General features: G+C 33.9%; 1 protein-coding gene across 2 annotated transcripts; it reads left to right on the plus strand.

Moving 5' to 3' along the window:
• Positions 1 to 1,086: 1,086 nt before the first annotated feature.
• Positions 1,087 to 26,239, plus strand: LOC143057612 (sulfotransferase 1B1-like). 2 transcript variants are annotated; one of them, XM_076230943.1, is made up of 6 exons: positions 1,087 to 1,225; positions 4,653 to 4,822; positions 6,368 to 6,688; positions 21,392 to 21,495; positions 23,309 to 23,477; positions 25,977 to 26,239. In XM_076230943.1, exons 1-6 carry the CDS (start codon positions 1,212 to 1,214, stop codon positions 26,093 to 26,095), a joined length of 897 nt encoding a protein of 298 aa, XP_076087058.1. In that variant the 5' UTR covers positions 1,087 to 1,211; the 3' UTR covers positions 26,096 to 26,239. The 2 variants fall into 2 exon arrangements, with proteins under 2 accessions (XP_076087058.1, XP_076087059.1); XM_076230944.1 differs by lacking the exon at positions 1,087 to 1,225 and adding an exon at positions 2,224 to 2,278.

Below are 26,239 nucleotides of genomic sequence, written 5' to 3' on the forward strand. Positions count from 1 at the left end.
CTTAAACAAAAATAAAAATAAAATATATGCATGCTTTGTAGATTTAAAAAAGGCTTTTGATTCTGTCTGGAGAAAAGCCTTACTTTATAAACTGTATAAGGCAGAAGCAGGGAAAAAATATTTAATATTATTAAAGGACACTATGAGGAAACAAAATCTGCCTTCAAGGATCAGAGGCGGATTTAGGTTTTTGGAAAAAAAATTTGGTTGCTTATATAGGGAATCACTGAAACGTGACTGGAGCGGGCCCCCTCTTAGGTCAGTCAGTGGGCCCCCACTTATGAAAATTTCTGGATCCGCCACTGAGGATCAAAAGTGGCATTCGGAATATTTTGAGGTCACACAAGGGGTTAAACAAGGGGATTCATTGAGTCCTACTTTATTTATTTTATTTATTAATGATTTAGATGCAGAGTTTTCAAATGAAAAAAAGCTGTCCATTAAACAAAAAATACAAATAGTAAGCACGTGTAAAAGTTTAAAGAAGTTTTTCTTCGTTCTGTTTGATCTCATTTCTTAGATATTGTAAATCACATAACCTGTTCAAGACTACTTTTTTGGAGGGTCGAATCAATCAACGAAATCGGTCCTTCTGAAACTGCTGAAGTTGTACTGATAAAATTTCTGAGTTCCAGTTTGGTAGAAATTGGTCAAACATTTTTTACTAAACTAACATTTAGCAATGTTGTGAAAAAGTCAGTGTGTCCCAACCAGATATTATTATAACCACAAGAATATTTTTGTATCAAGAATATTTTTTATGAAATTAAATTATTTAGACATATAATTATTCTGTGAATATAGTAAAACATAAAATTATATATAATAATGTGTTGATAAGCGGACAAACTTGTTCTTTACACCTCTTAAATTAATTCTTATTATCGGCTCTGAAGATCATCAAGATAGACGACTTAAAACGAGATATTGTACGTTTAGGAGTAATCATTTTTTTTTATTTTTATCTTCACTTGATCAATGCTGAATTATAAAATAGTTCAAAAACCATCAAAATATCAGACGTAGTTATCACTGCACGGATTACTATGTCATGGCCATATTATAATTATTATTCAATTTTGATTTTCTATGATAAGAAGGATAACTCTGGAGACCATCAGTGCGTATTGATTGTAGATAGATAGTATTTATGTGTGTACGTGTAGTGGAGTTGTGTTAACGGTGTATGATCGACTTATTGACAGAACACGATGGACGCAAAATTGTAAGTAGATAAACATTTGCAATATAATCATCATTGTAAATTAGTGAACCACTAGTGGTAGGTCTATGATATTTGGTATGCAGTTGTACAAGCGTTCAACTTGGTATATCTCATTTCCATGAAGAATATTGGACTCTGACCCCTCAGTCATGGTCTATTAACTTTAAACTTTTGCTTAGTTAATGATTAGGTCATTTCAAGGAGGAACCACAAGTGGCAGGCCAATGCTAGTTGGTATGCACTTGTATAAGCACTAGCACATCTCATTTCCATGGAGAATATTAGGCCCCGCCGCCTCAGTCACGGTCTATTGACTTTGAAACATTTTTTTAGTTTATATGTATTAGTTTGTGATTAGATCAGTTTAAGATGAACCGCTAAGGTTAAGTCAATTATATTTGGTATGCATAAAAATTGCATTTGCAAGTCTCGTTTCCATGGGGATTGTATAAGCCCTATACACCCTCATCATGGTTCATAGACTTTGACACTTTTACATAGTTTACAAGTTAATGTTTGTGTTTGGGTTTGTTTAAAGGGGACGGTTTGTGATCAGTAAGATGAACCGCTTAGGTTATGTCAATTATATTTGGTATGCAAAAAATTTGCATTTGCAACTCTCGTTTCTATGGGGATTGTATAAGCCCTATACACCCTCATCATGGTTCATTGACTTTTATACTTTTACACAGTTTACAAGTTAATGTTTGTGTTTGGGTTTATTTAAAGGGGACGAATTATGATACGTAAATAGTTTTTAATATGAATTTGTATTAGCATTGGCACACCTCATTTCCATGGAGATTGTTCAGCCATGCATGTACCTTCATTCATGGTTCATTGACTTTGAATATTTGCATAACTTACATGGTAAAGTATTTTAATTTCAACATTTGCACTATAACAATTACAAAAAGGCGAGACATATCTGTGTTAACAGTTTATAATAATTATATCATGTACATAGCAATTTATTGAAACTTGAATTTAAATATGTGCGTACCTCCTAATTGATACGGAAAAAATAGAAATACTATCGATACACATGTACCGGTAAGATTTCCTTTGACGCCAGTTAATCAATGTACAATAGGGGATAATTGTATTGTATTTTAAGCTTGGCCTTCGTCAAACATAAATTACATAGCGACGCGTAGCGGAGCAAGGTAAACAGGTATTCACCCCGTATAAACCCGATACAAATGAATCCGGACGTTGACGCGTTCGAAGCGATAATCAGGACAACATTTGGGATGACAACAATTTCGAATGCCTCTCTAGAACTTATTTGAGGATATATAAATATGTCAATGTGCGTGTTAGTTTATTTATTCAATTATACAGTTGTAAGTTTTAGATATTGCATAGAGCCCTTGCATAGAACGTTTGATAAAACTGCTAGATGCAAAACGCACAAACATGGTGCAGTTTCATACGTTTTATGAGATAAACAATGCTGAATATCTTTTCGTGCATGCACTTATGCGTATTAATACCTTAAGCAATAATAAATAATTACACGTTGAATTACTACGTGCCTTAAAATGTTCCCTAGAACTTAGAATAAATGCAATATCATACTGAATAAGTTTTCTCTTACTGTATTGTTCGTTCCACCAAATGTGTCGCGTTCGTTGTCCGTTATTAAATAATCACTGTACAGTTCGTTGACACAAACCGTCACAAATCATTTTCTTGTCAAGGTATTAGACATGGTGTCGGTGACCCTTTTTCTGTATTTTATTGTCTTATTTTTATTTAATATTTATCTCTTAACTTAGTCAAAGTAGTTGAACTTAAAATATTAGTCATCAAAAGCCAAAATTGCAATGTTTAAGCAGCGCACATCTGATAAGAATGTTTCTATTGAAAATAGGGACGTTCAATGTTATTCCAGGTATAATGAACTGTGAATAAGTATATTCCAGAGGGAATAAAGTTTCAAAAAGTGCAGTAGAATCAATAATGACTTACTTTTCACAATTTGAGGTTCTTCCAAATCCCGATGTTGGTCCAAATTCGCCTAGACGAAATCAGACATAGGAGTCTTCTTCGACATAAGTCAAAATTTGAATGAAATTCATATATATGGTTATAGACTTATTAAGGTGCGTATAGTAACCAGAATTACCAATGATTTAGATGTTGGCACCACAGTAGAAAGACTGTAATGTTGAGGCAAATTAAGCATAATCTTTATACCTTAAAGATTAAACAAACAAAGTCATAATTGAAGAAAGCAACGAAGCATACAGTATAAAAGGTGTAATGACAACGAAGCGTACACAACATGAAAATAAAGACACTTTAAAATGTGTATTTTTTTTTTTTTTTTGTTTCTAGATACAACATAAACATAAGATCTTTATAAGTTTGTTAATTTTAAACTATAAAATTTTCAAAATGTGAAATACCAAGCACGTTTTATTATTGATATCGTCATGCGTTTTTTGATGTTTGTATATAAAAATGTCACATATTTGAAAAACCTTTTAGTATTTAATGAGTATTATGGCAAAGAATATATTGGATCAAAATATCCGGAGAATAGATATTGGATTTTCTTTATAAGTATTAATTCCTTACTGTCTGAATTCAGTGTTACACGTTGTGTTCCATTCGAATTCGTCAACGTCCGTTTTCATCTGTATCGGGGTTATACAGGGTGATATTTGCGGCAGTAAAATCAAGTTTTACGAAGACCAAGCCTAAAATACAATACAGTAATCTCAATTATAATGATTATGCCACATATTGACATAAATTCCATTTAATAAATATTTTGGCTTAAAAATACCATAAATGAGAAAGTCCCCGAAACTGTTGCATTGCATTGTCTTTGGTATTTAAACAATGTGGCGTCATATATATATAATCCAGTATCGAACATAGACATATTTATACTTTTCGTACGCTTCTGAATGATTTCAAAATTGACAAAAAAAAGACTTTGATGCACACAATGTGACATTCTTGTTTATTGTTTTGAGAAATTACATACCAAAAAAATATCAAATTCAAAATGGTGGCTTTCTTAGTTACGGACTGGTAGAACGTGGATTCAAAATATTTGTCAACGTCCAATGAAAATTATCGTATTACTAATGAATTGCATTAAAACATTTATTTATTCGAAAAAGCAACCAATGCCCCAATGATACCAATAAGATAATCCTTCACCGTAGAACAAACCTGTTCAGTTCATATGAGAGAGAGAAACTAGATGTGGGATACACAGTTATAGGACAGCAGCCCAATATTTACCAATGTTACAGTATAGAATAGATTACAGTCTTCAGCACTTCGAATTCTGTGTTGACATGAATTATCATATATATTTATGAATATTCATATTTATAAATTAACTGTTTACAAAACTCTGAATTGTTAGAATGTGAATTCATTGAAGTGGAATTTTATTTTTCAGTCTAAAAACAGAAGAACCAAGAACAGCCTACCCCAACATTACATACAAGGGCAGTACATTTCCACCAAAGCCACCGATACTCGAGAAAGGTCCAGAAAAACATTTTGCAGACATAACAAATTATAATACAAGAGACAATGATATTCTGCTATGCTCTTCTCAGAAATCGGGTAAATAAATCGCTGTTATTATTAAAATAATTACTAGAGACGGTACTGTACAGCTACTTGTTTGATTTTCCCGAAGCAGGATGTCGCTTGCTCTGTCGATGTATCATGTCTTGATTTTCCCGAAGCAAGAGATCGCATGCTCTGTCGATGCATCATGTCTTGATTATCCCGAAGCAGGAGATCGCTTGCTCTGTCGATGTATCATGTCTTGATTTTCCCGAAGCAAGAGATCACATGCTCTGTCGATGCATCATGTTTTGATTATCCCGAAGCAGGAGATCGCTTGCTCTGTCGATGCATCATGTCTTGATTTTCCCGAAACAGGAGGTCGCTTGCTCTGCAGATGCATCATGTCTTGATTATCCCGAAGTAGGAAATCGCATGCTGCTCTGTCGGTGCATCATGTCTTGATTTTCCCGAAGCAGGAGATCACTTGCTCTGTCCATGCATCATGTCTTGCTTTTCCCGAAGCAGGAGTTCACTTGCTCTGTGGATGCATCATATCTTGATTTTCCCGAAGCAGGAGATCGCTTGTTCTGTCGATGCATCATGTCTTGATTTTTCCGAAGCAGGAGATCGCTTGCTCTGTCGATGCATCATGTCTTGATTTTCCCGAAGCAGGAGATCGCTTATTCTGTAGATGCATCATGTCTTGATTTTCCCGAAACAGGAAATCGCTTTCTCTGTCGACAAAAAAAAACGGTCGATGCATCATGTCTTGATTTTCCCGAAGCAGGTGATCGCTTGCTCTGTCGATGCATCATGTCTTGATTTTCCCGAAGCAGGAGTTCGCTTGTTCTGTCGATGCATCATGTCTTGATTTTCCCGAAGCAGGAGATCGCTTGCTCTGTAGATGCATCATGTCTTGATTTTCCCGAAGCAGGAGATCGCTTGCTCTGTCGATGCATCATGTCTTGATTTCTCTTTGATTTAAGTTCATGTCATTTCAATAATTCCTTCTACGATGTTTTTCTGCTTTGAATCACGTTTGTACAATCAAAGTTTTCAATTAAAAGAAATATTTGACAAGGTTTTAAGATCGTGATAACCGGCATTAAAAAAAATTGACCAAAACATTGATCCTGTATTTCTAACCTTTCTGGTGGACTCTAAAATGACCTGACCTAGTAGAATGAGTTTTGGAAAACAAGATAAACAAAAGCACACAGCAAATATGGAAGTGAACATTACATCTGCTAATTCAGACACAAATGACCAGAAATATAAACAAACGAGATCCCTGACAAACCGATAAATTAATTTGCCGTATTAATCATGCCAGTTTCGATCAAATCAAAACCTTTGTGTACGTAAAATATGCCTTTTTTCTTTTGATTTAGTTTTTCCTTCAAATTCTATGGTATTATTACCTGAGAAAAAATGTTCGGATACTTTCCACATTTCTACATGTCTAAGGTTTGTTATGTAAAAGAAAGGTTTGGTATTATGAATTTTCATACCGTATATTTCTAATTTTTCAAGCAGAATCATATACATATACATTTATTGACTTTTGATATAATACATAGTTATTTTTATTTCAAGGAACCCATTGGGTACATGAGATAATATCCATGCTTTTGACACAGAAAACAGAATATAACTCCCATGGACCAATGTGGGAATTAAATCTAGAATATCTAAGACAAACAGAAGAGGTTGAGAAACTTGTTGGTCCCCGAATTTTTACCACGCACCTGCCATTTAGTATGCTACCTAGGAAACATATAGAAAAAAGAAATAAGATTGTTTATCTGAATAGAAACCTGAAAGACAGATCTGTATCATTGTATCATTTTCTTCAAGGAAAAATAGGAGTTCCAGTTTGGACTTGGGAAGAATATTTCGAGCAAACCGTTTTACACGGCAAGTATTTTGTAGGATTAAGATGTACATGTACATAATATAACTAAACATGATGTTCGCCTCTCACATTTATCGCTTTTCCTTTAGTGTTTCAATTATTTTGCGTTTTCCTAAGCTGTATATAAACATCTTTGCAAAACAACTCCTGCATATTTGATTTTTTTCTTTCAAATTTGGCATTTTAAATACATAGTTGTAATTGTAAAGCAACGTAATAGTTTCCACAGAACAAAACGAAAAGTTATGGTGCAATATTCTGTCGTATTGTATATTGTATTAGATTAAGCGATCGGCAGTTTAGCATATGTCATTAAAATCAATAAAATTTGCGAAGTGTTATCTTGGCAGGATCAATAAAACATCTCATGTGGACATGATAACATTTTGTATCGGTGTTCCCATTGTCTGTATCCACGCTGGTGTCTCTTCCTTACAGAAAACTATACACAGATGTGCCGCTGGAAGGGGTACATTTTTTCAATCTAATTTAAATATAGAACTCTGATTTCGTTATACTCCATAAAATATAGAACTTTGCTTTCGTTACACTCCATATAAAACAAAATCAAGAGTTTTATATTCGAATTAGACTGAACTTTTTTGGAATGTCAAAAATATCAATGGGGTGCAATTTCACGGAGGTGATATATCAATGGATAAGAATTCACATGTTAATGGGTCATAAATGTTCATTTTCTAGAAAGATGACAGTAAAAACTGTGTTCTGATCTTCTTATCTAATAAAATGAATGATCCTTTGTGGTAAACATGTCATTGAAATACGGTCCAACAGTGGCGAATCCAGAACTTTTCCTAAAGGGGGGGGGGGGGGGGGGGGGCGCTGACTGACCTAAGGGGGGCCGCTCCAGTCATGCTTCAATGATTCCCTATATAATCAACCAAATTTTTCCCACGAAAGGGGGGAGGCCGGGCCCCCAGGGCCCCCCTGGATCCGCCTATGTCCAACGATTTACAGAAAAGAACCCAAAAGGACCAAAAAGAACCGAAAAGGACCGAAAAGAACCGAAAAGAGGATACATTTATATTTATTATATAAAGTTAAAACAATGTATGTATATTCACGGATTTTGTTTTTTTTTATATTGTTATATCATTTCTTCGTAATATTTAAAATGAATGCATTATTCAACTGTAGTCTTATATTGTGCATTTATAGGGATACATTGTATCATGGATATGTGAACTTACAAAAAAGAAACAGTATAACTTGGTTTTTAAGTAATAATTTTTAAATATATAATGCATGCTTAATTATCATTTATTTTTCATCAATGATTTTAATCTTATCATTTAAAAAAATTGTTTACATAGATATAAGGTGTGGCAACTCTCCATCCAAGTCATAATTTGTACAAGTAAACTATCATTGGCTCACACCAAACAGCAAGCTATAAAGGGCCCCTAAAATGACAAGTGTTAAACCATTCAAACGGGAAAACCAACGGTCTAATCAATATAAAAAATGAGAAACAAGAAACACTTATGAAACACAAACCACACCAACAAACGACAATCATGCACTGAACATGAGGTTCCTGACTTTAGGACAGGGGCAAATAAATGCAGCGGGTTTAAACGTTTTGATAAGCCGATGATATTACATGTTTTTAATATTATAAATACGTAGTAAAAATAAATGAAAAGCTAATATTCTCGTACTATAAAAGTTTATCCTAACATTTAAACAATTGTTTCGTTTGTTTATATTAAGATGCACGATGTCAGTATATTGCCGGTGGCATTGGGTATGGTTGTATAAAAAGTATACATGTCAGCATCACCATTTCCTCTCGGATGTTAAATGTCAAATATACAGGGAGTCCTTAATTGGTCAATTAAAATTTTTCTTTCTATTTTTCTATTCTATAAGATAGGCATCCGACCCTACCTGTAATGTTTCACATTCAAGTTAAAATTAGTCCTACCACAGTATAAGGTTTTCAATGCTTTGCAATATGCTAATCCTTCGATTACAAAAAAAAATCGATTTCCTTTTCGGTTCTTTTCGGTCCTTTTCGGTTCTTTTTGGTCCTTTTCGGTCCTTTTCGGTTCTTTTCTGTAAATCGTCGCTCTTTTCTGTAAGTCGTCGAACCCTTGAAATAAGATGTCATGATAGCTGGGAAATATAAATGGGTTCTGATGTTCTTATGAAATATATGAATGGGTTTGGATTTTCGCGTAAATTAATTAATAGTATATGAATGAGGGGTGTTGGTGTTTTCTAAACACGAGCCTAACGTCTGTACCGTTTTTATGTTGAGACGTTATGTTTGTGGTCCGTCAACGATTTTATTTTGCACTATTGCGCAAATGAAAGACATGATGACGTTTTGTTGTAGAATCTGATTCTATACTGCATGCCTCATTTATCGAGGATTAATGTAATAATTTAAATTTATAGCAACCCCGCGACAAATTTGTTGTATTAGTTTGAACTGAACTTTCCTGTTGTTATTCTGATGTTTAAAGATTTTATAAAGCCCTCTGAAAGATATTAAGATCTTGGGATAATAATAGGGCAGATATGGAAAAAGGAAATGAAATATTGCGCTAGTACAAATATATAATGCAAATATTGACATCATCAGTGACAAAAATATATTTTAAACAGTTTTTCAAGCTTTGAGCTTTCAACGTTGCTAAAATATTTGGTACGTTGTCATGTGGAGTGGGAGCTGCTTACCCATCAAAAGCACCTTTGCAAATGGTTTGTCTTGCTCGGTCTTTAGTTTTCCCATTTTGTGTTTTGGATGTTATTTGTTTGTTTTTTTGCCATTGCGTTGTTAGTTTGTGGTTGGCCAATGAGTTTGAAAATCCCGATGGTACCTCCCACCTCTCTTTTTGTACTGTATTGTGAACGGGTTAATACACTTATATGAATGCATATTGTCCCTCGCAGTATATCGTACTGCACTCGAAAGCTCGTGAAAAAATGATATACTGATCGGGGTAATGTTCCTCAATGTTAGTGCAATGACCCTATATTTTTTCTTTTATTATTCACATGCTAATGCTTATTTTTCAATATTCGTTTCCCGGACAGTAATCAGTGATCACCATTCATTCATTCGTGTTCACTAAAGAATCATGATTATTGTAACAAATTCACAAAATTACGAAAATAAATGTCAGAACACAAAACGTCAAAAGCGTACAATTTCCAAATTTTACTCTTCATCTTGAAAAACCATTTACCTTGTGGTACTCATATGGTTAATACTACAGAGAAGTCAAATGAAGTTCTCATTGAAATATGAGATGAAAAAATTCTTTGGTGGATAAATTATAGAGGTTAGAGATATGAAAGCGAAGTTGATACCTAATTGAAAGTGAGTTCCTACATGCAATTTAACTATTGATCCAGGGTTTCTTGATAGTCAAGTTGAATATGAATAAAATGAGAATTGTGATTTAAGTACAGACGAAATAAAGATGCATCCACACGATACGATTTTCCATTCGATTTTCATGTTATTTTTACCTATGCACCTGCTTTCGACTAAAATCGTACCGTGTTAACACCAAAATCTGAAGTCGAAAGTCAAGTCAAAACGTCGTTTTAAAATAGAGACGTACGCTATTTCAATTCGACGTTTTAACTGGAATCGGATCGTGTGAACGCCAAATCGACTAAATTTATATATTAGTCGATTGAAGAAATCAAGCAAATAATTTTAATCGACAATATTCCGATTTTCACATCATTCTAAACGTTTTTAATTCGTAAATGAAACAGTGTCATCTTTTGGTCGCCATTTCACAAAGTCTATCGTAAAAAAAAAATCGTAGGTTTTACAGCTTTTCACAAAGCCGTCGTAAATTAAAATGTGAAAAGACGAAGACGAATCTTTAATATTAGAACCACATTTTCTTCATTTGATCATTTTTAAAATGAACTGGATATCATATCCAGATTGTGGCAGATATAGTCTATAGATTACAGACGCGCTAAGTAATACGGGTTAGATGGGTTTCATCCCAGACCTGGCCAGGCCGAGGGCGGACACCACACGTGACACTAGCGAGGAACACCACCTGTGACACTAGTAGGGAACACCACATGTGACACTAGTGGGGAGCACCACATGTGACACTAGTGGAGAATACCACCTGGGACACCATCGAGGAACACCACCTGTGACACTAGCGAGGAACACCACATGTGGCACAAGCGGGGAACACTACCTGGGACACTAGTGGGGAACAGGTCACCTGCTAAAGCACATTAGTTCAGTCCCAGTTATCGGCGTAATATGAACTGTAACACTTGTTTCGTAGTTTATTTTCCATTATCATGTTCCTGCCCATCTTTAATCAACTTGTAAGTGGCTTTTATAGGGGAGGGAAATTTGTCCCCGTTCCCTACCCCTTCTGAAATTTTCTGTTGTACTGTTTTGAAATGTTGAATTAAGAAGAGTGTATTTTAGTTGGTAGTCGTGACAGGTTTATTTCTTTCAAGTTTTACCTGTGGTAAATGCAGTAAATAGGTAGGCTCAAATTGGTGAAATTGCATTTTAACATCAGTTTTATATTAAGAAAGAAAGACCAAAAATGCATTATAGATAACACGACAATGTGTCATTTGTACTATAAAGGTCAGCGAAAGTTGCCATGAGTGTTACTTAGTGAATTATTATTTCAAAACTGTCGAAATATTAACTCATAGCTTTTATCGGTATTTGAAGGGGTTTGTGTTGTTCATTCATTTGTTTTCTATTAGTGTTGTCAACGGTTAACCGGTTAACCGGTAAACCGTTCGAACGACCGAATACCGAATACCAAAAACCCTAACCGGTTAATCGGACTTTTTTTCAATCTTAATAGATTTTATTTAAATTTGTAGTACAATCATTAAATATTTATGTTTTCTTTAAAAATTGTCGACGTGGTAATTAATTTGACGCATCAATTGTCCAGTATATTGATTGCTATTGTTAATCCAAAATATGAAATTAATAAGAACTTGTTTCTCAGCTTGGGCAAGGTATCAAGAAAACATAATATGTTACTTGTTATTTTAAATCAGTAATAGGATTGAATTTTACGATTAACTTTATTATTTCATTTTTGATCTAATATTGTGTAGACCTACATCTGAATGTACAATATCCGTCGTGCAAGTCTTTGTCATGCTTTAAATGAAAAGCTTACTCAAAAACTATAAAAAGCAAACCAACGTGAATGTAATCAATATATACTTGATGGTACCAGTACCAGGATAAATCAATTCAAATTAAAATACTTCACATTATTTTCGGAGACAACAAGAGAAAATGAAAGAATCATAGGTTTCAGACATATTCAATTCTACGAGATCAAGATTTTGTTTTTATTTTTCAATCTGAAGTTAGTACAAACGCCATAGTTGATACCGTGTATTTGATTATTAAAGGTCAAACTTCGACAGGAATTTTCACAGACAAGCCTTATAATACCGAAGGACAAACTTCAATTCATCGTATTATAAAAATGTTAATGTATTACTTGAATGGAAGGTAGTCACATTGACACTCATACCACATCTTCTTATATCCATGTGTAGGGTACTATTGATAAGGCCTTCAAACATCGACTTCAACTTCCGGTTAACCGGTTAATCGGTCCAACGATTATCCGAGTAACCGGTTAGGCAAAAGTGTACGATTTGACAACACTATTTTCTATATTAATTTTTGTGGACGTTTTTATGTTTTTTTTGTGGTTTGGTGTGGTCATGGCGTTTCAATATTTCATTGATTTATAAGTTTGAATATCTCTTGTTATCTTCTGTCTTTCTTCATATAATATGCAGCTAATCATGAATAACAATATACGAAATCGGATATTTTCCCTCTTATATAAACTGGACTCCTGTTGTGTTCACTTATCGCTACACTGACCTTCGGTGCAAGGCTATAGATGGAATGGCGGACCAGTTTAACTCTTATATTGATTAGATAAATTTATGCGTCGAATCAGTCATCGTGAAAATCAAGACTTTGTGTCAAATTGTATCAATTAGGAACCTAATGTGAACCAGTAATGAGTGAAAACAAACTATCTCACTAATTATTTCCCTCAAGGAAGTACACCACTAATTCATGGTCCCATTGCTTTCTATGTTAAATTCCTCCATTTCAAGCAGGCACACCTCTTTAATTTTAAGTTCAAATAAAGTGGCAATCATTCAAGCAACACTTTATGGTGTGTTATGATATTGTAATTATTATGTTTATTTATGTTGGCCTAATTTGTGTTGTATGGCCTGATAGTTGTTTACCAAATAATCTTATAACTGTGCAGTTTAGGAATCACTGGAACAATCACAGAATGATTGGAACTTTCTAGAATGATCCTTATAAAAGATGCGTAATTTAAACTTCTGCGTTATTCCAGAAACTTCCGTTGTAACTTTCCAGGATTTTCCACAATGTTCCATTATAGAGTGTTCTAGAATTTTCCATGACAACACTATATATACAGACACTAAAGTTAAACTCTCATAATTAAACTTGGACATAGACATTGATAGACATTAGTATTCACAGCATTTGGATTGACACTTTTATTCTACAAACAACATCATACTGGATTGTGACCTTAGTAGTGAACATAATATTCAGATTGGATTCCGAAAGATTTCCGGATACAGATAAAGATTGGACTCATATTTTGACAGTTAAGTTAACAGTAAATTTTGTGTAATACCTTTTGTAAACTTTTGTATAATAAATATTGTTAAATTTTACTATTGATTTGTGTCTTTTGTTGGCTATAATTTAAAGGCGATTTCTGGCCGTAACAGAAATTGGGGGCTCGTCCGGGATACTGAACATATTTTATTCAAAATTTGTTTAATATTTTTATTATAACTAGCCAACAAAATTCTACAAAATGGCATTTGATGCTGGTAAATTTTTGAAAACGCCAGACCTGGAGGGGTTTGATAATTTAAAGAAAGAGGAATTAGTGTTGCTTGCTAAACATCTGAAATTAGATTTTAAAGTATCTATGAGAAAACAAATTATAAAAAATTTGGTTATAGACAAATTAGTTGACGCAGAAATTTTAGGTGAAGAGGCTCTTGAACTTAAGGTCGAAAATATTGACGCCTTTAAATTAAAACAGCTTGAATTAGAACATGAACTCAAATTAAAAGAACTGGAGATAAGAAAAGAAGATGAATTTAAATTAAAAGAACTGGAATTGAAGGAGATGGAGAAAAGAAAAGAAGATGAATTTAAATTAAAACAGGCAGAACTGGAAATGAAGGAAAGGTTAGAAATGGAGAAAAAAGAAAAAGAAGATGAATTTAAATTAAAAGAACTGGAAATGAAGGAGAGGGAGAAATTAAAAGAACTTGAAATGAGGGAAAGGCTAGAGATGGAGAAACTGAAAATTGAAATGGTCAAAGAAGAAAGCAACACTAAAGTTCACTCGAAATCAGATTATTTTGATGCAGCAAAAAACTTACGTTTGGTTCCAAAATTTTGTGAAAAAACAGTTGATAAATATTTTCCACAGTTTGAGAAAATTGCTAACAATTTGAAATGGCCTATGCCGTATTGGACTACGATGCTGCAAAGTGTTTTTGAGGGGAAGGCCGCTGAAATATACTCCGCACTTCCATCAGAAAAAAGTTCTGATTATGACACGGTAAAACAGGAAGTTTTGAAAGCTTATGAGCTAGTACCAGAAGCATATAGACAGAAATTTAGATCTTATAAAAAGTTTGATTCACAAACATATGTGGAATTTGCTCGGGAAAAAGAAGATCTATTTGACAAATGGCTTACGTCAAAGAAAACAGATAACAATTTTGATAACCTAAGACAATTGATATTATTAGAAGAGTTCAAACTATGTGTTCATTTAGACTTAAAAACACATTTAGACGACAAAACTGTTGAGTCGATACATGATGCAGCTGTCATTTCAGATAATTATACTCTTTCACATAAAAGAAGTTTCAAGGGTCAAAATGTCAATACTTCCAGTGGAAATTACAAAAATCAAAGCAATGAGCGTACTGATAGTAAGTCTGTTGCACAGAATAAGAGTCAGTCCAGTTATAATATGTCTAGTCCAAAATTTGATACTTTTGAGAAGAAGTCACTGACTTGTGCTTATTGTAAGAAGATTGGTCACCTGATGGCTGATTGTTTTAGACTCCAGAAGAAGAATGAACGAGATAATAAGCCGAAGACCAGTGCTTGTACGACACCTTATAATACCAGTACATTGGAATGCCCTGCGCGCCAGGCTTTTAAGTCCAGTTTTTGTGATTACATGGAGGAATACAAACCCTTTATGTCTGATGGGTTTGTTTCTATTGTTGATGATACCACTCTTCAGCCTATTAAGATTTTACGGGACACTGGAGCTTCTCAGACTTTATTGTTAGAAGGTGTGTTGCCTTTGTCCGAGAATACTTCTGTTGGTGCCTCCGTTTTGTTACAAGGTGTAGAGTTAGGTTGTATAGATGTTCCTCTCCATCGTATTTATCTGAAGTCAGATTTGATAACTGGACCAGTTGTTGTAGGTGTTCGTCCTAATCTCCCTGTTGAGGGTGTTACATTATTGCTAGGAAATGATCTAGCTAGGAACAAAGTGGTTGCTGAACCAATTGTTACCAGTGAACCGGTGGTGGATGTTAAATCACCTGAAGATGATGCTGAATTGTATCCAGCTTGTGTTGTTACTAGGGCGATGGCTAGAAAACAACAAAATCAGAATTTGCAAGAAGACAAGTTTGATTACATGGACCTTTCTGACACTTTTATAGCTGACATTGAAGGTCCTGGTAGCTCAGAAAAGGCCATTACAAGACCACCTAGTGTTAACAAGAATGTTATTATGCCATGGCCAGACGTTAACAGCCATTCATTAGACCGAAAGAATTTATCTGAAGAACAACATAAAGACCCTGAGGTTCTTCAGCTCAGCCAGAGAGCTCAACCACAGGAGGAAGCAGACAAAGTGGCCGAATGCTATTACCATCAGGACGGCATTTTAATGAGGAAGTGGAGGCCTCCTGATGCCACCCCAGAGGAGGAATGGAGAGTGCTATACCAAGTGGTGGTGCCTAAAGTTTATAGGCAAGAAATTATTGGTCTTGCCCATGACACCCCCTTGGCTGGGCACTTAGGTATAAGGAAGACTTGCCTAAAAATATTGCAACATTTCTACTGGCCCAGACTTAGAAATGATGTCGCAGAATACTGCAAATCATGCCATATATGCCAGGTTGTTGGTAAACCTAACCAGAAAATACCACCAGCACCACTTCTGCCTATTCCAGCCTTTGACGAACCTTTCAGCAGAGTTCTAATTGACTGTGTTGGACCTTTACCAAAGACCAAGACTGGAAATGCATATTTATTGACAATCATGTGTACATCTACCCGCTTTCCTGAAGCTATTCCGCTCAGAAATATCAAGACACCTACTATCGTCAAAGCTTTGATCAAATTTTTCACATTAGTAGGACTTCCTAAGTCTATACAGTCCGACCGGGGATCAAATTTCATGTCAGGTTTATTTCAGCAAGTCGTATACCAGTTAGGGATTGCTCAGTACAGATCAAGTGCTTATCATCCAGAATCTCAAGGTGCCTTAGAACGTTTTCATCAAACATTGAAGAACATGATTAGAACTTTTTGTCTTCAATTTGACAGAGACTGGGATGATGGAGTTCACTTTCTACTTTTTGCGGTTCGAGAGGCTGTTCAAGAATCCCTTGGATTTAGTCCCTTTGAGTTGGTATTTGGTCATACTGTAAGGGGACCGTTAAAATTGATTAAGGAAAAGTGGCTTACTGAACATACTGACTTGAATCTTTTAGACTATGTATCTAGATTTAAAGAAAAATTGTATACTGCTTGTCAAATTGCTCAGAAAAACTTAAAAAATGTACAGAACAAGATGAAAATATGGTATGATAAAGATGCCAGGGACAGAGTTTTTGAGCCTGGTGATAAGGTACTTGTATTTCTGCCTGTCCCTGGACATCCTTTACAGGCTAAATATTGTGGTCCTTATACAATAGAGAATAAAATTAATGATTTGAATTATATTGTAAAAACTCCAGGTCGGCGCAAACAAAATAGAGTGTGTCATATTAATATGTTAAAACCATATTTTGAGCGTACTAATGTACTATGTGATAGTAAACCAGTTGCCACTTTAGGCATGGTTAACTTTGAGAACAATCATGACAAACCAGATGTAATTGAACCAACTTTTAGTTGTAAAACTATGGAAGAGACAGTTAGATTGAAAAATTCAGAAATTTTGTCAAATTTAGATTCAAAACTTGCACATCTGTCTTTTGATCGTAGAGAAGAAATAAAAACTTTGGTATTTTCTTTTAAAAATCTTTTTCCAGATGTGCCAAACAAAACCACTGCTGTTTGTCATGATGTTGATGTCGGAGATGCTTCTCCAATTAAGCAACATCCTTACAGGCTCAATCCACTCAAACTTGAAGTTATGAGAAAAGAAATTAAATATATGCTTGACAATGATATTATTGAGCCGAGTAACAGTGAATGGAGCTCTCCTTGTCTCCTTGTGCCAAAACCAGATAAAACTTTTCGTTTCGTGACTGATTTCAGAAAAGTAAATTCAGTCTCAAAATCTGATTCCTATCCGATTCCAAGGATAGACGATTGTATTGACAATATTGGTCAAGCAAAATTTGTGAGCAAATTTGATTTATTGAAAGGTTATTGGCAAGTTCCATTGACACAGAGAGCTCGTGAAATATCAGCTTTTGTTACACCAGATGGCTTATTTCAATATACTGTAATGCCATTTGGCATGAAAAGTGCTCCAGCTACATTTCAAAGAATGATCAATAATGTTATAAAAGATTTAGACTGTTGTTATGCTTATATTGATGATCTTATTGTATGTAGTGATAGCTGGGAACAGCATTTAACACATTTATATGATACTTTTGATAGATTGTCAAAATCAAATTTGACTGTTAATCTTGGTAAAAGTGAATTTTGTCAGGCCACTGTTGATTATTTAGGGCATACAGTTGGCCAAGGTCAAGTAAAACCTATTATGGCTAAAGTGGAAGCTATTTCCAAATTCCCACCTCCTACAAATAGAAAACAACTTATGAGATATTTAGGCATGATTGGATTTTACAGAAAATTTTGTTCAAATTTTGCTACTGTTGTTCAACCATTGACTCATCTTTTACGGAAAGATTCTAAATTTATCTGGAGCGGAAATTGTCAAAAAGCTTTTGAAAATAGCAAATCACTTTTAATTAATAGTCCAGTTCTGATTACTCCAGACTTTGAAAAACAATTTAAACTTGCCGTTGATGCAAGCGATGTAGGAATAGGAGCTGTTTTATATCAAGAGACAGATGATAATGTTGAAAAACCTATATCATATTTTTCTAAGAAATTGGATAAACATCCGAAAAATTATTCAACTATTGAAAAAGAGTGTTTTGCAATGTTGTCAGCACTTCAACATTTTGATATATATTTGAATCCCACTGTATATCCTATTCTTGTTTATACTGATCATAATCCTCTCACCTTCATGCATAAAATGAGAAACAAGAATCAGAGGTTGACTAGGTGGAGTTTATTGTTACAGGAATATGATGTAATTGTAAAACATATTAAGGGTAAAGATAATGTAATAGCTGATGCTTTATCTAGAGCTTATTAAATCACTTTGTATATATTATGTATTTTGTTCATATTATTCATGATAAGTTTTTGTTACACTAAAACTTCTTTTAAGGGGGGAGGTGTTATGATATTGTAATTATTATGTTTATTTATGTTGGCCTAATTTGTGTTGTATGGCCTGATAGTTGTTTACCAAATAATCTTATAACTGTGCAGTTTAGGAATCACTGGAACAATCACAGAATGATTGGAACTTTCTAGAATGATCCTTATAAAAGATGCGTAATTTAAACTTCTACGTTATTCCAGAAACTTCCGTTGTAACTTTCCAGGATTTTCCACAATGTTCCATTATAGAGTGTTCTAGAATTTTCCATGACAACACTATATATACAGACACTAAAGTTAAACTCTCATAATTAAACTTGGACATAGACATTGATAGACATTAGTATTCACAGCATTTGGATTGACACTTTTATTCTACAAACAACATCATACTGGATTGTGACCTTAGTAGTGAACATAATATTCAGATTGGATTCCGAAAGATTTCCGGATACAGATAAAGATAACAGATTGGACTCATATTTTGACAGTTAAGTTAACAGTAAATTTTGTGTAATACCTTTTGTAAACTTTTGTATAATAAATATTGTTAAATTTTACTATTGATTTGTGTCTTTTGTTGGCTACAATTTAAAGGCGATTTCTGGCCGTAACAGGTGTCTTCTACTGAAAAAAATAACATACCTTTAATGGCATATAAGAAAGAACTGGTTCCGTGAACTTCGGATGTACCAAAACAGGTACTTCAGATCTGACAAACAGACAAAATGTACCCTCTTTTTAAAATTTGGTGCAGTTTTTTTAATATTTAAAATTTAATAAAAGTCCAAAAGTGTTCTACAATGATCACCAGTCCTTCAACTTTCATTTGATGCCAAAAATACCTAAATATCCTACATATTTTGAAAGTTACACTCATGCGTAGGAACTATTTTGCGTTAAATATGTACTACTTTCTGGTATTTGCTTTCTAGCGGGGCCCGAATTAGTGGTGTTACACCTCAACGTTCTGTTGTTTTTTGTTCAATATTAATAATTGATTCATCTTACAACTTGTAAACATGAGAAATACTAAGAGTACTAACACGAAGAAGGAACTTAAAATCATATAAAGCAAATTATTTCTTCGTGTAAACAATTTCTTGTGCATAGGGAAAATTCACAACTGAGAAAACAATGTTTAACTTTTACACAGACAATATGTAAATTGCTGGTTTTGTTACGATAATAGTTTTTTTTTATGAGCAGAACATTACTTCATGTAAATACGCTTAAAGCTTCCTTTCTATGAGAATTAATCAACTGTACAGAAACTAGTAACTTTAAACATGCAAAGATGTCATTGTTAAACTTATTTACACATGTTATTCGGAAATTTAGATTTTTGGTATTTTAAGTTTACTATTATTGTATATCACTGGTATACGACTATGAACCACGATTGTACTCCGAACCGCGATGGTCACGCTTACATGCGATGGTTTGACGCTAAAGTGCGTTTTAAATCATGTTGAAGTGCGATGGTGACATATTGTGACGTTATTTTGTTAAAAGCTACACCGAAGTACGATGGTGGTAACGCTGAAGTGCGACGGATTACATAAACCATATTTTTTATGCTTTGCATGTCAATGTAGAAGTCATGATCTGTTCGTTAGAAGCAGTTTATTCTGATTTTAAGTTAATAAGGGGCTTATACACTTTTTATACTACGAGAAAAGGGGAATGATTGGTGGAGAGGGGATAGTAAACCTTCGGTAGCATTTTATTTTCAAAATCTACAAAAAGTTTTTTTTACCAACGATGAGCTTGGCATTCTCTAAATGCATACGGGTGCATAGACAGACTATCCGTAGTATAACATTACGATTAACGAGGAACTCGTGAGAAGACTATCCGTAGTATAACATTACGATTAAAGAGGAACTCGTGAGAGGTAATATAAAATGTCGCCGCAGAATTATGTTCACATGCATAAAATCAAAGAGGATGTCCTCACTTTTAGAATGCAACTGTAACTAAGAACATACATAGACAAAAGCGAATGCAAATTTATCTACTATCTATTAAAAAAATATATACTTCTCATAGGCCTAATACTTGAACATCAGTCTGTAGATTTTAAACTAGCCATCATGCGTAATATAGACCATCGCACATAAGCGAACGGACCATCGCACTTCAGCATCGCATCTCTGAGTCCTTCATACATATGTTATTATTATTAGGACCAAGAAATTAAATAATATCTCAGAAGTCTATTATTAATTACCGATTTTGTTCGCTTAAATACAAGTTGTCTCCCTTTGCCACTTGTAAATGATTCTTAAGCAAACATACATAGTTGCTGCTAATGCAAAGCCGGATAAGTTGAAAATGATTTATACGGATTTTAAACAATTTTTATTGAAACAAATAACTATTAACATCAAACATTTTAGTAAAACCAGTTTTTATATGTAATTAAAAGATTTGAAAAACTTGCAGATTATACACAGTGCTCACAGATAAATTTGCTATTTCCGCTTGATCTTTATCAGCAATGAAATAAATTCCACGTAAGGAAAATATCTCGTAAAATGAATCTCTAATTGGAGAGTCAATCACGGAATTTGAATCCGTCAGATAAATAGTCGATCGTAGCTCAATTGTTTCCTTTAAAAAGCAACCCGAGATTACTTTCTATTAGGACCGCTTAAATCAATAACTACAATTAGCAAAATATGGATAGAAAAGCAATGTAAAGTCTTTGAATGGATTGGAGAAATGTTTGTTGGAAAATGTTGTATGAAATGAGTAGAGGTAATATCACTGAATATGTGGTCGATAACAAAATATATTAATAAATGGAAGCGACGTAGACTAGTACTAATGAAACAAAACAAAAACAAACATCAATTAAAGCAAGAAAACTAGAACCTAAATTGATAATGTCCTCTAGCTAAAATGTACTTGTTCAATTTAATTTTAGACACTGTCTATACCGGGTGGTTTAACTTTACAAAGGAGATGACAGAAGCAGTGAAGAATAGTTCCGGTCATATATTTCCGTTAATGTACGAAGACTTAGTATTGGTAAGTTATATATATAATTCGTCTAAATAACAGCCCAATAAAATTGAGAATGGAAATGGGGAATGTGCCAAAGAGACAACAACCCGACCATAGAGCAGACAACAGCAGAAGGTCACCAACAGGTTTTCAATGCAACAAGAAATTCTCGCACCCGGAGGCGTCCTTCAGCTGGCCCCTAAACAAATATAAACTGGTTCAGTGATAATGAACACCATACTAAACTCCAAATTGTACACAAGAAACTAAAAATTTAAATAATACAAGACTAACAAAGACCAGAGGCTCCTGACTTGGGACAGGCTCAAAAATGCGGCGGTAAACATGTTTGTGAGATCTCAACCCTCCCCCTATACCTCTAGCCAATGCAGAAAAGTAAAAGCATAACAATACGCACATTAAAATTCAGTTCAAGAGACGTCCGAGTCTGATATCAGAAGATGTAACCAAAGAAAATAAACAAAATAACAATAATACATAAATAACATCAGACTACTAGCATTTAACTGACATGCCAGCTCCGGACATCAATTAAACTGATTGAAAAATTATGTCTTCATCATATGAATATCAGGCACAATCCTCCCCGTGAGGGGTTTAGTATCATACCATCATAACATATATGAGAAGTGTCATGCCAATGTTTGATCTGTAAATTTGCGGAATTTTTTGTTCTTCCCTGGCCGGGATTCGAACTCGTGCTACTGAGATATCGTGGCAACGAATCGCCTTGCATTGTGCCAGACGCGCTAGAACCACTCGACCACCTCTAGAGGCTCTACAATAATAAAGCTTTTGGTAGCCGGGTGTTACCTTTCCTCGTCAGTTTTTATCTAACGTCGTTTATATATATATATACGTAAGAAATCGATTTAATGACGCAGGGCACCTGTTCCGGAAAATATTTTATTATATTAGTTTTGGTCTCTTTTTGTCATATTTTTCCTCACATATTCTAATACTTAAATATCATACATTTTTGTGGCCCCGCAACGAAGTTGTTGGTGCCATATAGTTTTACCCTAGTCCGTAATTCCGAAATCCGCCATTCCGTCATTCCGCAGCAAACCATTATACAGAGCTTTTTTTTATTCTAAACGCCTTCAGATATTGGACTGATTTTTGGTATGTGAGTTAACCATGATGAGTTACAGATTAAGTTTAAGTTTCGTTCTGCTCTACTAATTTGTGCTGAAATTACGGGCTTTAGTCTTTGAGAAATTGTTGAAAATCACAGTTATACGGGACTTTTTTTCTAAACGCCTTCAGATATTGGGCTGATTTTTGGTATGTGAGTTAACCATGATGAGTTACAGATCAAGTTTTAAGTTTCGTTCTGCTCCACTAATTTTTGCCGAAATTACAGGCTTTGGACTTTGAGAAATTGTTGAAAATCACAGTTATACGGACTTTTTTCTAAACACCTTCAGATATTGGGCTGATTTTTGGTATGTGAGTTAACCATGATGAGTTACAGAGAAATTATTGAAAATCACAGTTATACGGATTTTTTTTCTACACGCCTCCAGATTATGAGCTGGTCTTTTAAATGTCAGACCACCATCATGTTTGTGTCCACATGTATTTATATTGAAATTGCAGATTTTTCAACTTTTTGGGACGGTGCCATTCGTGTCGCTTTAACACATCTAGTTCTTTTATGTTTAGGGTACTCCGGTTGAAGATAAATCCATAAAAAAAGCTTTGGACGCGCAAGATTTAATAAGTGTTATTTAAATAAAATATTTATGAGTGTCCAAATATTGTTAATTTTAAAATGAATAATAATATGAACATTGATTTTTTGTATTTTCAGGAAACGAAGAAAAATATAACTAATTTGGCGAAATTTTTAGAAGTTCCATATACGGAAAACTTCATCAACGAAGTTATAGAAAGATGTAGTTTCAAAAATCTTAAGGGCAATAAAAGAGATGTCTCTGAAGTAATTCAACCAGACAAGAAATCTACACTTTTCCGGAAAGGTATGTGCAAAATGTGATACGAATGAGTATGCCTTTTATGCAATTCGAATTATCAAATCATCATACCCCCCTCCCCTTCAAAACAATCCATTTTCATTGAACTAGTTCACCTTTTGTTTAGGGGCCAGCTGAAGCCCGCCGCCGGGTACCGGATTTTCTCGCTATGATGAAGACCTATTGGTGGCCTTCGGCTGTTTTCTGCTCTTTGGCCGGGTTATTGTCTCTTTGACACATTCCCCATAACCATTCCCAATTTTGCTCTTCATTTTAATTGAAAATTGGAGAGAATCTTTGTCGGTGGATAGTTGAATTATTTTATACTACTTAAAGGACATATAGGTCATACGTCAACGAGACAGTAATCTAACTACACAGTAAACCGAAGGAGATTTAGAGCTCAGCATACAGTTTTCAATAATTACACAACTAGATTTTTTTAGAAGTAAAAAGTGTTTGACTTTATAATTCAAAAAAAGTTTTACTAATAGAAATTCCTGCTAAACTAGTAGTAGCAGTTGGGCTTATTCCTCTTTTGTTAGTTTTAGAAAATATGTATTAGGATTTTTGTAACATATATTTCCATTACTGTATACATTTTTCTTATGCAAACAAAAATAGTATAAGAGTACTTGGTGGTATTCAAAAGGTTAAAATATACAACAAAACAACACACAAAACTTTAAACCATAGTTACATTCATTTCTACTCTTTAATTTCATGTTGCTTGAATATTAGAAGTCTCTAAGATTTATTTAAAAAGACTCTAGAATTGATATACACTAATTTTATTTTAAAATGAATAAGATGCATTCGGGTTTTTTTTTAAATATTCCTTTGTACTTAGGCAGCAACCATTTGATTTTCTGGGGGGGCTATGGTTTTTTTTTGGAAAAAAAGTTTGTTTCCAGTTTTTGGAGAAAATAATTTGTTTTTGATTCTGAGAAAAAAAAATTGTTTGTTTCACCCTCAGCTGCCACTATATGTAATGCTAAAATTGAAAGAAAAAAATTGTTTTTGACTTGTCGCGAAAAAAATAGATTGTTTTTCGCCGCAGGCGAAAAAAAAAATTTGTCCAGAAAAAAAAACCATAGCCCCCCCCCCCCCCCCCCCCAGAAAATCAAATGGTTGCTGCCTTAGCAACCTGTATTGTTATTTTTAGCCTATTATAAATTGAATTATTTCATATAATTTCTATTGATATTTTTTTTGTTTTTTTTTTAATTAAAAAAAAACAAACAACATAATTTCAATTTCAATTGATAGGTGTACATTGTTCACTGCTTCAAAGTGATTTGTAAAGATTGATTGGTTGGTTTGTAGTACTATACAGTTGTATCTTACCCTGGATAGAATAAATTTGTGAAAACGATACATATCAGATTACATGCTTAATTAATACATTTATAATACACTGTGCTTCTATGATTGTATTCCTTTAAAAGCTAGATACATGTACAATACCTTAACCAATATTGTGTCCATATAAATGTTTCATTTTTAAATCTCTTTTTACCTTGAATTTGATGGACAACTGAAGCCTATGGTTTTTAGCAACTTCGATGAGTTCACTTTTTCTTATTATGAACGTCTCACTGCATATATAAAACGCCCCTAGCACCAGTTGTATGGTTTTTCCCTAAGTGTCGATCAAAATACATCTGTGCATTGACGATCACAGCTACAAGGTATTATCGCTATTTTACGAAATTTTTCTTTGATCTTACTTACTGATAATTTTCTTTCTCAAAGAAGTGTATTGATATGAAAACGGAAACGAGTGATATGAAAATTATCGCTAGAAAATAAGGGGCACGTGGCGTTGCTAATGAAATTGAAATGAAATTGACAACGTCGTCCTCGGTAAAATAGCGATAAATAGATTATCATTGGTCATCTCAACTCGATTTTTTTTCTCACTTTCGACGTCCCGGCTCAAGAGAAAACCAATCTCGTTGAGATGATCAACGATAATCTATAAGAATCAACAAATTATAGATTATATCCTGCAAAGAAATATTCGAACATATACTGTCATAAATTACCGATAACGGCATTGTAAAATACGTAAACAATACACAAATTTAAATAACCACGGGGCGCATTCAGATGTCTGATATCTTGGTAGTAAATAACGTATGATTAGGGTGAATATTTCGGATGAACTGCAGAATAATTTAAATAAACAAACTGCGTGCAAAAAAGAGAAAAATAAAGTAGCACATATGTTTCAGTCAAATTTACAAAACTCGGTATTATACTATTACTTTGACATTTTTGAGCCTATGCTTTTGACGGGTTCTCTTCTATTTACCAATATGGATGTGGGTAAGCTTCGGACAATCAACAAACAATATGCTGAAAGGTTAAACATTTTTTTTTTAATTTCCAATGTAGGGCACTTCACTGATAAAAGAATAGAATTATAAGTCTAAGTACTTAAACACAATAAGTTAATCATCACAAGTTAATGATATTTGTAAATATTATTATATATTGCAGGAGTGATAGGCGATTGGAAAAACTGGTTCACGGTTTCACAAAACCAGCAGCTTGATGAACTTTACCACAAGGAAATGAAAGATGTTGATATAAAATTCAAATATGAATATTCACAGTAGACTGCAAATTCTTGTTTTAATTGAAGTGAAAGGAATATATTTTTTAAATCGGAAATTTATATTGAAACCATTAACTCAAAACACCCGTAATATAGTTTTTCTAAGAAGTAATGGCTGTCTCTAATTAAAAACATTTTTAAGTGT

Source organism: Mytilus galloprovincialis, chromosome 13 (genome assembly GCF_965363235.1).
Source record: "Mytilus galloprovincialis chromosome 13, xbMytGall1.hap1.1, whole genome shotgun sequence".
In the NCBI taxonomy this organism is placed as follows: domain Eukaryota; kingdom Metazoa; phylum Mollusca; class Bivalvia; order Mytilida; family Mytilidae; genus Mytilus; species Mytilus galloprovincialis.